The 14,531-nt window shown below is 46.9% G+C and overlaps 2 protein-coding genes across 2 annotated transcripts in view; both read left to right on the forward strand.

The window, feature by feature from the left end:
- Hydin (HYDIN axonemal central pair apparatus protein) overlaps positions 1–2,082 on the forward strand; it is a 310,664-nt gene extending 308,582 nt beyond the window's left edge. Inside the window, exon 87 of the mRNA XM_057753452.1 lies at positions 184–2,082. Coding sequence (XP_057609435.1) covers positions 184–666 — 483 coding nt within the window. The 3' untranslated portion in view covers positions 667–2,082. The remainder of the gene's footprint in view (positions 1–183) is intronic.
- A 5,863-nt stretch (positions 2,083–7,945) lies between these two features.
- Positions 7,946–14,531, forward strand: part of Vac14 (VAC14 component of PIKFYVE complex) — a 112,164-nt gene continuing 105,578 nt past the window's right edge. The window contains exon 1 of the mRNA XM_057754399.1: positions 7,946–8,328. Coding sequence (XP_057610382.1) covers positions 8,225–8,328 — 104 coding nt within the window. The 5' untranslated portion in view covers positions 7,946–8,224. The remainder of the gene's footprint in view (positions 8,329–14,531) is intronic.

Here is a 14,531-nt window from a genome sequence, read left to right on the forward strand (position 1 = left end):
GATAGTAATGAGTGACACCTACCTGCAAAGACCTCAGCTCCATAGTGTACAGACTATCACATTACAGCCTGCCCAGCCTCACACACACAGAAGTCCTTTAATGTCAGAGTGGGAGGGCTCGGCCTGGGCTCCTGATGGTCTCTTTAGGACCCTGTGTGAGTCAAGGTACTGTTTTCCTTTCAGACGGACTGTCCCGACTTCCACACGGAGAGAGTCATTAATGCAGCCCCAGGAGCCCAGGGCGGCACTGAGGTCAGCGTGGAAGTCTTCTTTGAGCCCAGCCACCTGGGTGAGACCAAAGGCATCCTGAGCCTGTCGTCACTCATAGGTGGTGAATACATCATCCCACTCTTCGGAATTGCCCTGCCTCCCAAGCCCCAAGGCCCCTTCCTAATCAGAGCCGGATACAACATCGTCATCCCCTTCAAGAACGTCTTCTTGCATGCTGCAAACTTCTCCTTCATTGTGGAGAACCCAGCCTTCACCATCCGGGCTGTGGATGCCGTGCGGCCCAAGAAGATCAACAACATCACAGTCTACTTTGAGGGAAACCCATCAGGCAGTAAAACCCCTATCACTACCAAGCTGATTGTCACCTGCCCTCAGTGTGAAGGCACTGAATCTGGAATCAAATGGGTTTATTATCTGAAAGGGATCACCCCGTAAGTCAAAACTTTATCAGCTAGTGCCATCTTCTCAGGCCACAAGCCGTGTACTGTGCCATCCTAGCAAAGACTAGAGAAGAATGTGGGGATTTCTCAAGGACTTTCTTATATGTGTTCAATTATATAGGAAGTTATTTCTATATTATGTTTTACAAATGCAGATATGAAATTTATGCTCCACATTAACATTTATAGTGACACATAAAGATCTACATCTGGGCGAAATGAATCAGTGGCAGGCTCTATAGTTGTGTTTCCCACAGCTAAACGCTCTGCCATGGTTCCAGTTCGTAAGGAGACACAGGTATCCCGCTCATGGTCTTCACACGGCACTTACGAGTGTCCAGCGGAGGTGACTGCTGATTCTCCTTCAGATGTCATCAGCCCCAGATATGACTGACTCTATTTTGATGTGACATCATTTCTGCTTTTTCTTAAAAGCTAAAGAAGTCATCGTCTACAGAGTGATGAACAGGTCACATGAGGGCAACTCAGGGATGCTGTCCCTTACTGTTTCTCTTGTATTCTATTCCATCAGCCTCCAGATCTCATTTCTGTTCACGGCAGGAGGTCAGTCCTCATTGGGCTTTGGATCCTGGAGAATGCTAATGAAGACCCCACCTCTGTCTTTCTTCCCAGCCCTGAGTACAGCAGTCAGCTGGAGGTCACTGGTTCTCTGTTCATCTCTACACACAGCTGCCTGATTCTCACCCAAAACCTACCCTCCCCCAAATACTGATTGAATTGGGCTGGAGTGGAGTGAGATTGCCATGTAGTCTTATGATATGAATATATACACACATGACTACAGAGTGAGAACCAGGACCCCACAGCAGTCATCCCTTTGTGTTACTCCATCTCAGTCAGGAATCACTCCCTGGTAAGGACATTATCCCAGTTTTGTATGTTGAAACTGCAACTATGTCACATGCTCTTAAAGGGTGGCTGTCTAGGTGTCTTTCCTGCCCACAGGAAGCTCCACCTGCACAGAGACGTGGAGCACCCGCCTCAACCCAAAGACCTGACTCCATACCCACCTCTTTACCCCGGGGCTTCATAGTGTATATTATTAATAGGACCACTGACCTACAGGGGCCATTGTTAAGTCAATATGGTTACACACTAGCTCTGCAGTAGATTCGCTTCTGCAGACACTAACCTCTCACTAAGTGTCCCCCTGCTTCCACCTCTTTCCCTTTTCCTATCCTAGGGAACCCACCAGCGAGAGAGAGGAAGTAAAAAAGCAGATGGTCTCTAAAGAACGAAGTCTCTAAAGAAGAAGATGTCTGAATGGTCCCAGGACCACGCCCGGGAGTAGCATCTGGGAAGCTGCTAAAGACCCACATTCTCAGTATCTGTGGAATACAGTCCAGCAATCTGCTTTTCAATACGCCCAGTAACCTGTTATAGGCTCGGAGGGGAGAGTCTAGAGGTTCTCTTTGGTTGGTTGGGGCTTGGTTTGTTTCTTTTAAGACTGGGTCTTACCGTGTCGCTTAAATTGTCTTTGACCTCCATTTCTCTTGCCTCAGCCTCGTGAGTACTAAGATAACAGTTTGTAGTACCTCATGACTTAAATGGTGGTGTTGTGTGCGTGCGCATGCCCACATGTACTGCATTCATGTATTTGGGGGGGGGGTGTACGCGCTCACATGTGTGTGAGTGTGGGTATGCATGTGCCATGGCACTTGAATGGGGGTCAGAGGAGAGCCTCAGGTGTCAGTCCTTGCCTACAAGACTTGCCCCAGTCTACCTTGAGACAGGGTCTCCTCTCACTCAATTCTGCTGATGCCAGGCTAGCTGGCCCATGAGCTTCCAGAGATTTCCCCTGTGCCTGCCTCCCACCTCCCAGTAGAGGCACGCTGGGATTGCAGACACATGCACTACTGCCTCCAGTTTTTAGTTAGGTCCTTGTTTTCAAATGTAGACTGTCAGGCTTGCACAGCAAGTCCTTTGCCCACCAAGTCATCTCCCAGGCCCTTAAAGGTGTTTTACCAACAGGAAAGGAGCTTCAGCTTTTTGCACCTCCCCAAAACCCTCAGCCGGTACATGCCATACACAACTAATGCCGAATGAAGCCTTTCCTATAAAGCTTGTGAACTCAAGCCTATGGTTCATGACCAATTCACTTTATAGCCAGTAAAGGTACAACCAATGGGGCCAGCAGCTGAAGGTATTGCTGCCACACCTGACAACCTGAGTTCAATCCCCAGGACCCACATGGGAGGAGAGAAGTGACTTCTGAAAGTTGTCCTCTGACCTCCATACATATTCCAAGACACGCGCACTCACACACACACACACACACACACACACACACATGTGCGCACACACATGCACAAAGCACACATAATAATATCGTAAAATTTTTTTTTTGGTTTTTTTGAGACAGGGTTTCTCTGTGTAACAGCCTTGCTGTCCTGGAACTTACTCTGTAGTCCAGACTGGCCTCAGACTCATAAAGATCTCTGTCTCTTCTTCCCAAGTGCTGGGATCAAAGGCGTGTGCCGCCACCACCACCCGGCTATTTTTTGTTTGTTTGTTTTTCACGATAAAATAATTTAAAAGACACAAATAATAGATTTAAAGGCAAAGAATTAGATGGCAGATTTCTCCAGAGGTTGGTTGAGCCAAAATCATATTAGCTAGCAATCTGAGAGGATTTGAAAAGTCCACGAGCAGCTGCTATGACCGACAGATATAGAGGCTACATAACGTCGGCCGTTTCCTGGTTTAGTTTATATCAGAATCTCTGGTGAGAACCTGCAAAACTAGACTGCTGAACTGCTCCCCTGAAACTCCAGCTTTGATTAGGGCACAACTTCAGCTGCAGTCTCTCAACTCATTATGATATGACCTTTCCACGCATTGGTATACGTGTTGTAAACAGTTACGACAGAACCTTCCAAAGTCTGCAATGACAAGCACCCAAAATGGGGCTGCAAGATGAATCATCACTGTGGTGAGCTTGCAGCATATGAATTACCCAGGAGTCTACAAGAGTTGGAGTAGGGAGGGCAGGGTCAGAGAAGAGGAAGGCAGGCAGAGAGCAAGAATGGCCCCTAGTCTTCATTCCCAGTGTCCCAGGGTGAATGAGTGACCTTAATTCCGCTGCATCTCTAAGATATCAGGGAAGATTCTTTCTAGAAACTTCTGACCTAAAGGTGGACAAAGCATTCATTTGGGCTTTATGGAGAAGCTGGTTTCTTAGCAACCTGATTCAGAATGTAGTTTCGGGAGAAAAGAGCACCTGCTAGTTGGAAAAGAAAAAAGAAAACTGCACAGCTTCGGTTATTAAAGCCCTTATCACAGTGTGAATAGTGTGGCCCTTGGGAAATTCAGCTCACCTTTCTGAAGGAGCCAACCCCAAACAGTAAAGAAACGGGTGAGATATTCTACTAGACATAGGTTCACCTGATGTGAACTCACACTGTAGAAAACAGACCAGAATTAGTCCATTACCTTGGCTTAATTTTTTTTTTCATTCTTATCAACCATCATCGAACCCTGAATATATAAACTTTGCTCGGCATTTCGGAATGTCCTTGACAAGTACTTGATGCAAGGCAAAAGGAGGAAAGTACCAGACAACACGTTTTCTCAGGACGTGAGTCTATCTACATGTCAAGGTTTTCATACTGGTGGGGTGCTCAAGGGGCTACTTCCTCCATTCACTGGGCTATGCTGGGAAAGCTTTTGCCACATGCGAGGACCCTATGGGTTATGAAACACACACATGGAAATTTGTAGGTTAATTTCTCCATGACTTCTTGAGCTTTAGGTTAGGCCCAGCGTTTGCTTACTGTGGACACGTCATACACGATTACCAGCCTAGAAGCTTAAAACAACACGGGTTTATTCTCTCTCTCGGTGTTTGCGGGCCGAGGATCCACATGGTCTGACCTGGATTCTCAGTCCACAGATCCACAAGGCTAAATCAAGGGTCAGCCTTGTCTTCATGTGAAGACTCAAGTAAGAAAAGATATGCCTGAGTGCCTCCTGTGTGCCGTCCAAGTCGTTTCCTGGTCCTTAAGGATGGAATCACCTTTCTTGGCAATCGATGACAGGGACTGCTCTCAGCAGCTAGAGGCCGCCGTCATTACCATCATAGACTGTTCATAACATGACCCCTGGAGCCATCAGGAGAATCTCCCCATAGCAAATTTCAGGCCACTTTGAGGACTCACCTGATTATCTCAGCTCCACCCACAATACACAATAACCCCCCCTCCCCTTTAAGTCAACGTCAGTTATGGACCTTAATTACACTGGCGAAATCTCTTCTGCTCTCGAATGCACTGGTTCTGGAGAAGTTCATTGTGTTTACAAGAGTTTTTCCCATTCAAGGACTCTGCCTACCACACCCCTCACTCACAGTGTCTCTGACCTATGAGCTAAAGCTCAGGCTCTACTTTCAAGCGCAGTGTGCTGGGCTCTGCGTGTGCTCTCACCTGTTTAAAGGTGTAGCATTCTGGATCTAAAAGCAAATGCAGCATTCCTTGGACTCAAGGGTAAGCTCGCCCTCCTGCTCCTGAGTTCCTGACCCTGAAAGCTTTCTTAAATTTGAATGTATCCTCCTGTTACCTGCCTCTTTAATCACTCTATAGCCATCCCTTCTCGATTTTATCATCACACAGATGCAATTTCTGTTCCACCCAAAACGGCTGCTTCCTGATGATCCCACCTAGACACCTACCTGCCCTCAACAAGTTTGGGCCTGCTATCTATAACCTAGCCCTCCTGGGTATCAGAGCATGGACACACACAGGTCAGTTAGGGTTGTGGGGCATCCACTAGAGAAGACTATTCAGGCATAGGTCTAAGCCAATAGGAAGTCTTCATTAGCTGACCAGTGACTACACTGGCTGCTCAAGATTCCAGTGTAACCCCACGCCTTCCTCGGAAAGAGCTTTTAAGCACAAACCCACATCCTGGGTTGACCCACCTCAGTTAACAAGAACAGTTCTCCAGAAGCAGAACTACAGAAGCCAAAAAGCAAGGTTAGTGTATTTAGAGACTTTCCTAGAACTATGGACTTTGATGGATTAGTGTCGCGGCCCCCCTGGTCCAGCAAGGATGACGCAACCACCGGAGCTCTTCTCACTGCAGTTTTATTCAGGACCTTTTGACAATTGTAAAATCTCTCTCTCTCTCTCTCCCTCTCCCCGGGCAAACCTCTCCCAGCCCTTAAGTAGGCATGGGCTACCAATCCTGGATTGCCAGGTGGGCACTGCTCATAGGTCCACGCATATGCAAGCAGCTGACAATCATTGCGTGATAATAGCATAAGTCAGGCCTAGTTGATATTATAAGTTGATTATCAGAGAGCACTCGCTTTCGGGATCACGGAGGGCGGGAGCCAGCACCATCAGGTGCGACTCCACGCAGCTCTCTACATTGCCATCAGGTGTGGCTTCACGCAGCTCGCTACAGATTAGGCCTTTGTTTTTATTTTAGCAAGGGATGCTGTCTACATGCTGGGTTTTATGGCCTGAATGGTACTTCCATTATGGAGTCAGTTGTACTAAGCTGTGGGGGCCTGTTACAGTTAGTAATTCCAAATTTAAGAGATAATACCAGTTTTAAACGGCCCATATTTTAATATGTCTTAGGAAACAGAACTATTTGAATCTATTATTTTAGAGCACAAGTAAAGCTGAGGTGAGAACTTAAGATTTGTTTTAAAGTAAATAGTTCTGAAGGACTGGCAAGGTGGCTTATCCTGTAGGGTGTTTAGCCACGTGAGCCTGGAGACCTGACTTCAGATCCCTAGTACCCACTTAAAGCCTGGTAGGGCGGCTCTGGTGTCTAACTCCAGTGCTGGGAGGTGGAGATAAACCGCAGTTGGGCTCACTGGCCAGCTACCAAATCCAGGAGCTTCCAGTTCACTGAGAGACCTTGTCACACAAAAGTCAGGGCTGGAGAAATAGCTCAGTTAGACCGACATGCAGAAAGCCTTTGGTCCAATCCTCAGCACCACATAAACTCCATATGGCAGCACACACCTGTAGTCCCAACACTAAGGAGGTGGAGGCTGGAGGATCATTAAGTTTTTAGTTATTATCTTACTAAGGTTTTAACTGCTGTGTTAAAACATCATAACCGAAAGTAACTTAGGGAGTGAAAAGTTTATTTCACCTATAGTTTATATCACGGGGGGAACTCAAGGCAGGAACCTGGGAGCAGGAGTTGATGCAGAGGCCATGAGGACTGTTGTTTGTTCCTTTTATCTTGCTCAGCCTGCTTTCTTATTGAACCCAAGGCTGGCCCACCCACAACTGTCTTCACTCTTCCCCAGTAATCCCTAATTAAGAAAATACCCTACAGGCTTGCCTACAGCCCAATCGAATGGAGGCATTTTCTCAGTTGAGGATCCCTCCTCTGAGATGATTCTAGCGTGTATCAAGTTAACATAAAAATTAGCCAGGACAGTTAGCCTTAGTTGCTTAGCTTGAGTCCAGTCTAAGACACATGAGACCTTGTCTCGAAGTCAGTGAAAAAAATAAGAACTATAGAAGACCTCAGGTCTCTATACACATGCAAGCACACATGAGTATATTTGAGAAAGTGGACAATCTCATGGTGTACCTCAGAACGCTGGGTTCCAAACCCAAGCACCACATAAAATCAGCGGTGGTGCTGCACGCCTGTAATCCCTGCACTGAGCAGGAGAAGGCGGGAGAATCGGGATTTCAAGGCTATCCTCAGCTATATAGGTAGTTTGAGGTCCTGTCTCAAATATAATTGGATTGGAAGGACAGTTCAGCGTACAAAGATGTCTACCGCCAAACCTAACAACAGGAGTTCAATTCTGGGACCCTTACATGGTGGAAGGGGACATCCAACTCCCCCAAATTGTTTTCTGACCTTCAAACACGCACCTTGGTGCAAGCACACACACACACTCACACACACATACACACAAATAAATGTAAAGACAAATGGCTAGGAAATAGAATAATAGAAACGCTGTCATAAGTGAAAGTGAGTGTTAAGTGACTAAAGAACTAATGCATAAATTACACGGAGTTGGGCTCCCTCTGTAAATTCCGTTTCCAGAAGCCCACTCTGCAATAAACTGACAGCAAGGCTGAAGCTCCCACCACCTGTTCTCAATTCTCACTCTGCACACTGCTCGGAATCGAGCCGCGGGCGGGGAGGGGGCGGAGTCCTGAGGAGCGTGGCCGAGGCGCTGCCGAAAGCGCGCGGGGGCGTGGCCGCGGGGGGGGCGGAACCCTCGGCCGACGGAAGGCGGAAGTGCCTGCGGCGTCACGTGACCTGAGTAACATGGCCGCGGCCCAGTGAGCGTTGCCGGTGCCTGGCGGGAGCTGGTCGCGTGAGCGGTGGGGCGGTCCGGGTAGCGCGTGGGAGAGCAGGGGTCTGGGCAAGATACCTGAGGCTGCGCGCGACGACAAGACAAGGCAGGCGGGCCCGGGGCGGTGTAGCCCATGAGCGGGCTCCGGGGTCCACGACGAGCCGCACACTCCCCTAGCCCTGGCGCGGCCCCGGCAGCCTCGGGCTAAGGTGTCTCGAAGCTCCCGGGCGCAGCACGAGCTGCCAGCATGAACCCGGAGAAGGATTTCGCGCCGCTCACGCCCAACATCGTACGGGCCCTCAATGATAAACTCTATGAAAAGCGGAAAGTGGCAGCGCTGGAAATTGAGAAGTAAGAGCTACTGGGACCCCGCCCTGGCTATGCAGCTCCTAGCGGCTCAGCTTGTCCCGGGCGAAGGTTTGGTATTGACCTCTCAGATTTCAGCTCTTAGCACATTGCTTTAGAGCGGGAAATCCAGGAGCCCTATCTTTGCCAAGTTCATTAATCTCCTGGCAGCCCCAAATAGCATCAGTGAAAATGAACTGACTTAACGTATGCGTGTGTACAGTACTGATCACAGTGCCTGGCACCCTGGGAATCCTCAGTGTGGCTTCAGTCAAAGCCAGCAAGATCAGAGAGTGGCCTCTCTGAAGTGGTGGAGAACTTGCTTGTGATGTTGCCCCGCCGGCTCTTTTCAGCTTCTGAGAGACCGTTAAGTGGCCAAGTGTAGAAATCAGGTCAAAGCATGATCCGCTGCGCAGAGGATTTTCATGTTTAATCTTTAGTCGTGACACTCTTCCTTGCAAGTGTAATCAGGGAGATTTGATCCTCCTCTCTTCTGCAGTATTATACGTGTGTGTAATGGTGCACTGATGTTTTGCTTTGTGTCCAGGTGTTCGAAATAGGGAACGTTTAATTAGTAATGTTTTGCTGAGTATGCGTGTGTGAGCAGGTGAAGTCTTTTCCCCCCAGCCAAATCTTAGTAACAGTCGAATGAATAGGTGGTTTCAGAACAGTGAAAAAAAAAGGGGGGCAGCCTGTGAAACTAGAAAAGCATTAAAGTTTAGGAGCTTAATTGACCAAGATGGTAACAACGGACCGCATATATCTATTTAAATTTAAGACAGCCAGACTGGTGACACAGGCCTGTAATTCTAGCATTTGGAAGGCTGAAGCAGAAATATTGTACCAGTTTGAGATTAGCTAGACCTAGTCTCAAGAAAAAAGTAGTAAATTAGTAAAAATGTTATATTCATTTTAAATTTTTTTAAAAAAAATCGGTTTCACTACCCATAATCCAGATGTTCAGTAGCTAACCACTACTGCTGCACAGTGCAGAATAGAAAACATTTCTGTCATTGCGCAGTGCTCACTTGGACAGCCCAGAGCTATGGAGTAGTGCTCATTTATTGACCTGGGATAGATTCTTTACTAGAGCTTTCTTAACCTTGGTGCTGTTGATACTTGGGGATGCATAGTTCTTGGTTATAGTGGGCAGTTCTGTGCCTTGTAGGATTTTTAGCAGTACCTCTGCCCTTTACCCACTAGATGCCAGTAGTACTCCATCAGTGTGACAACCCAAATTGTCTTCAGGCATTGCCAAATGTCCCTTGAAGGTACAAAATCACACCAGTTGAGAACAACTGCTTTGTCTTCGACTAATGGCTTTGGACTGAGATAAGAAGACCTCTGATTTGTCTCAGTACTCAGCATGTCCATTTTAGCCGTTTCTTTCCTCAGCCACCACTTTTTTTTTTTTTAACTACCTCTTCATACAGCTTTCTGTTTACATCCTTTCTTTCCAGTGCTTAGCAAGTCTTAACAGGATTGCCATGCTGAATAGTGGGACCCAACAATGGTGTGTAGGCATGGTTGTGTGTCCATGTTCTGTTGACTTTGTGAAGTTGCACTGTATATTAATCAGCCATCCATATCAGACACTCAAGATTTAAATGGACGGGGTGATCTGTGGCCAATTGGCCCTGTTGCTTTTGGGTTTGTGGTGAAGCCCTTCAAGGACACTCCCCAAAAGCCCAACTCTCAAACCCTGTCATCTCCAAGTAGTGCCGGGCTGGGGGTAAACCTTGAATACATGGACCTTTGAGAGACGGTTAAGAGCCAGACCATTGCACACTGACACCAGTTTTGTCCACCTACTCAACTTTACAGTCATATCTGCTTTTCTCCTGACCTGAGTCATCTGCTAGATCCTTGAACAGAGACGGTCACAACATCGCGGCTTCCAGCACAGTCTGCTTAAGTATCCACTGCAGGTGGTTCAGTAGAGGCTTTGTTGTTAATGTTTTGTATTAGACACTGCCCTGAATTTGTAAAATTCAGAGAAACTTCCTAGGGCCTTAAGGGGACTATGACCTCCTAAGAGCAGAGACAATTTATGTTCTGCACTTAGCATGGTGCTTAGTGGTGTTTGACATGTGTCCACAAGAATGAAGAGTTTTACTGTTTTGATTTTTCAAAACAGGGTTTCTCTGTGTAGTCTTGGATGTCCTGGAAATCACTCTGTAGACCAGGCTGGCCTCAGACTTACAGAGATCCACCTGCCTCTGTCTCCTGGGTGCTGGGATTAAAGGCGTACACCATCACCATCCAGCTATCTTTACTGTTTTGATAGGAAAATCGCATTCTAGCCTAGGAACTTTGCTACTCACAAATGGTTTGCAGAAGGTCACTGAAAAGAGACTCTAGTCTAGCATCGTCCTGGAGTGAACTAGAATCGATACTCAAACAAGATCCCTGTATGGCTGTTGCACATGTTACAGTCTGGCAGGTGCTAACTCAAAGACCCTCTGTTCTGTACATATTCCATATTTGCATATGTTCCTCATCAAATATCTTCATCAAAATCCTGGTCAAACTAATCGTCAGCCAAATAGTCTATTAATTAAGCCCCATATACACCCCATAAAAGTCAGAACATTGGCAGTTGTGGAGTGTAGACAGCTCATGTGCTACAGAAATGAATGTGCTTGTCCTGTTCTTAAGTGAATGACCCCTCCAAGGTACCCTGTTTCTTAAGAGACCACATGGAATAGTGGGTAAGAGCTCTAAAGCCTGGTATCTGGGCTTCAGCCGGTTCGCTAGTTAGTCAGGTGAGCCTGAGAAAGCTAATTAACTTCAGTGTCATCTGCAAACTAATAATGGTATTCGTTGGGGCATTTGATTACTGGAGCTAATGTCGTCAAAGTGGTTAATGCAGTACTAGACATTGCAACTGTTACATAATGTGCAAACAGCTGTTACATAATTATTTTAAATACTTATAATTGTTTTATGTCAGTACTGCTCTTGCTACTTTTTGGTTGTCAGAATAATGGCCTCCAGGAGATACCTTGATCCCTGGAACCTGTGACTGTGTGATGACGATAACAGGTATGAGCCTGAGGAGATGGCTCAGTGGAATCTGTTGCTGCAGTAAAACACCATGAGCCAAAATCAACTTATGGAAGAAAGGGTTTGTTTTGGTTTATAGTTTCAGAGGGGAAGCCCATAATGGCCAGGGATGCATGACAGCCCATGACTGGAACAGGAAGCAGGAAATCCCATCCCCATCCACTCACATAAAGCAAAAAGAGCAAACCACAGTGGGATGAGGCTGTAAACTTTGAGAGCACACCTCCAGTGACATACTTCCTCCCAGCAAGGCTCTACCTCCTAAAGGTTCCGCAGCTTCCCCAAACAGCTCAGTATGCAAACCTATGGGGAATGTTTCTCATTCAAATACCACAGTGGGAAAAGTCCCTGCTATACCAGCATGAGAACCTGAATTTGTTTCCCCAGCACTTACGTAAAACCTGGGGTTGGCAGAATGCACCTAGAAGCCCAGGGTTTGGGCTTTTTGGTCAGCCTGTCTAACTAAAACAGTGTGGTCCAGGTTCATGGACAGACTTGGTCCCAAAAACTACAGTTCTGCTTATCTTTCCTATGATGGAGACAAATACCCAATGTTGGCTTCCAGCCTCTACATGTACACGTACATGCAGGTGTTCCTGGACATGGACATGCCTGTTATACATCCCGGAGCCAAAGAATGGGGGAAAATAGCAGATACAAAGTTGCTAATCGGGTCATTTTAAAATGGGAAGAGTAGGTGGTGGCGCACACCTTTAATCTCAGCACTCGGGAGGCAGAGGCAGGCAGATCTCTGGGAGTTCGAGGCCAGCCTGGTCTACAAGAGCTAGTTCCGGGACAGGCACCAAAGCTACAGAGAAACTCTGTCTCAAAAAACCAAAAAAAAAAAAAAGAAAAGAAAAATGGGAAGAGTAGCCTAAGTTACTCAGGCAGACCCAGTGTAACCCCAAGCATCCTTTAGTGTGAAAGAGGGGGCCAAGAAGAGTATTAGAGATTCCGGCAGCTATCACTGGCTTTGAAGTTCTAAGGGACAGCTATCCAGAGAGTGTTGGTATCTAGAAGCTGACAGGAAGGTTGTGGATTTTCCTGTACAGCAATGATCTCAACCTTAACAATGCTGTGACTCTTTAATACAGTTCCTCATGTTGTGGTGACCTCCAGCCATAAAATTATTTCATTGCTACTTCCAAACTATATTTTTGCTACTGTTATGAATCGCAATATAAATATCTGATATGCAGGATATCTGCTCTGTGACCCCCAAGGGGCTCCCAACCCACAGATTGACTGCATCTGTAGAGCCTCCAAAATATAAAGAACTTGCCCATACCTTGATTAGCTCAGTAAGACCCATAATAAGTTGTGTCTTAGGCCTCTAAGTTTGTGGCGATTTGTAACAGTAGCCAGTAGAAAACTGGTACAGCTCTGGGAGGCACTGGTGATAAAGCTCAGTGAGCAATGCAGTGTCTAGAGACTCTCCATACATACATACTCTAGACCCCTCCGAGGCCTTGAGCTCCATGGAAGGAGGAACCCACCTTCACATCATGCCGTCTCAGAAAGAGGCCAAAGGTCTGGCTACCCATTAGGCTTGCCCCTGGCTTTCCTAGATCAGGCAGGGAGCCCACAGCCTCATGCCAGCTGAGCTCAGTAGCCAGAGTGAGATGATTAGGACCCTTTGAAGCACAGCTGCAGATAATAGGATTCTATCTCAAAGGCAGATTAAAAGATTGCTGTGTGTTTTTAAAAGAGACAGTAGTCTCAGGCTTCCCTAGTTGCTCTGAAACTGTCCATTGGGTGGAGTGGAAGGTGAGGGGAAGTAATGCAAGCTAAGCCATAGTAAGTGTGTCGTGAGCTTTTCTCAAAAACCCTTAAGAGCACAGATAGGGTTAGAATAGTCTGCCCCTGCTGCTATAACAAAGCCACAGCTGGTAGCTTCAGTAATAGTCATTAATTTCTCCCACTTCTAGGGGCTGGACCTTTTCTCCACATACAGGCACTCTGGGGCCTAGTACCTCGCATGTGCAGTTGGAGTATATGAGGCACTCAGTCACTATGGCCATCAGTGAGCTCGGTGAAACCTAAGACCACTCGCGTGTAAAGTTCCATCACCTGGGGTAGCAGTGGGATGCAGAAGGATATAGAGAAGCATCCCTGTGTTTAGCCATTGTCCACCCACCCCTCCTCTCACTGCCTTATGAACCAGATGGTGTGCTGATCCATTTCACAGATGAGAAAGTGGAGATTTCTTATCATCTTTCCCAGGTTTACAGCTAGAACCTGGATGTACCGTTTGGGTTTATCTATCCCAAAAGGCATCCCTACAAGCTAGGTCTATAAACCTAATCTCCAAGCCAGAAATCCCACTCCTGTTAGTGGGCTCCCCCACTCAAAGGGTGATATATGGATAATGAATTTCATCCTTGCACATCTTTGCAGTGGCCTTAGCTGCTGCTTTCAGTTCTCTAAGAGCCCATCTGCTCGAATGACTGCCAGTACTGCATTCGGTGTTCCTGTGGGAGGTGAGATCTTTTGTAGTTACTGCAGATCCTCAGGTGCTAAATGTGCCAGAAAAGGTATGCTTGGTTCTCCTGTGCTGGCGTGTGTCTAGTCACACCTCTTGGGAGCCGCTGGGCGCGGGCCCTGAAAAGCTGTCCTTCCACTGCCTCAGTCAACCTGCTGCTACAATGGCGTAAAGATGAAGGCACTCAAGATTTTAAACAGGCATCTCTGGGTTGTGTTTGTTTTGAGGAGATTTTTTTTTATTATTTTATTTTTATTTATTTATTTATTTATTAAAGATTTCTGCCTTCTCCCCGCCACCACCTCCCATTTCCCTCCCCCTCCCCCATCAAGTCCCCCTCCCTCATCATCCCTAAGAGTAATCCGGGTTCCCTGTCCTGTGGGAAGTCCAAGGACCACCCAGCTCCATCCAGGTCTAGTAAGGTGAGCATCCAAACTGCCTAGGCTCCCACAAAGCCAGTACGTGCAGTAGGATCAAAACCCAGTGCCATTGTTCTTGAGTTCTCAGTAGATTTGAGGAGATTTTTTGAGAAAGATTTTCATGTAGCACAAGCTGACCTCAAACTCCTTGTGTAGTCAAAGATGACCTTGAACTTCTGCCTCAGCCTCCTCAGTACTGAAATTGTAAGCATGTGTCATCATGCCTGATCTGTGTAGTGCTG

Source organism: Chionomys nivalis, chromosome 21, assembly GCF_950005125.1.
Source record: "Chionomys nivalis chromosome 21, mChiNiv1.1, whole genome shotgun sequence".
Taxonomy (NCBI): domain Eukaryota; kingdom Metazoa; phylum Chordata; class Mammalia; order Rodentia; family Cricetidae; genus Chionomys; species Chionomys nivalis.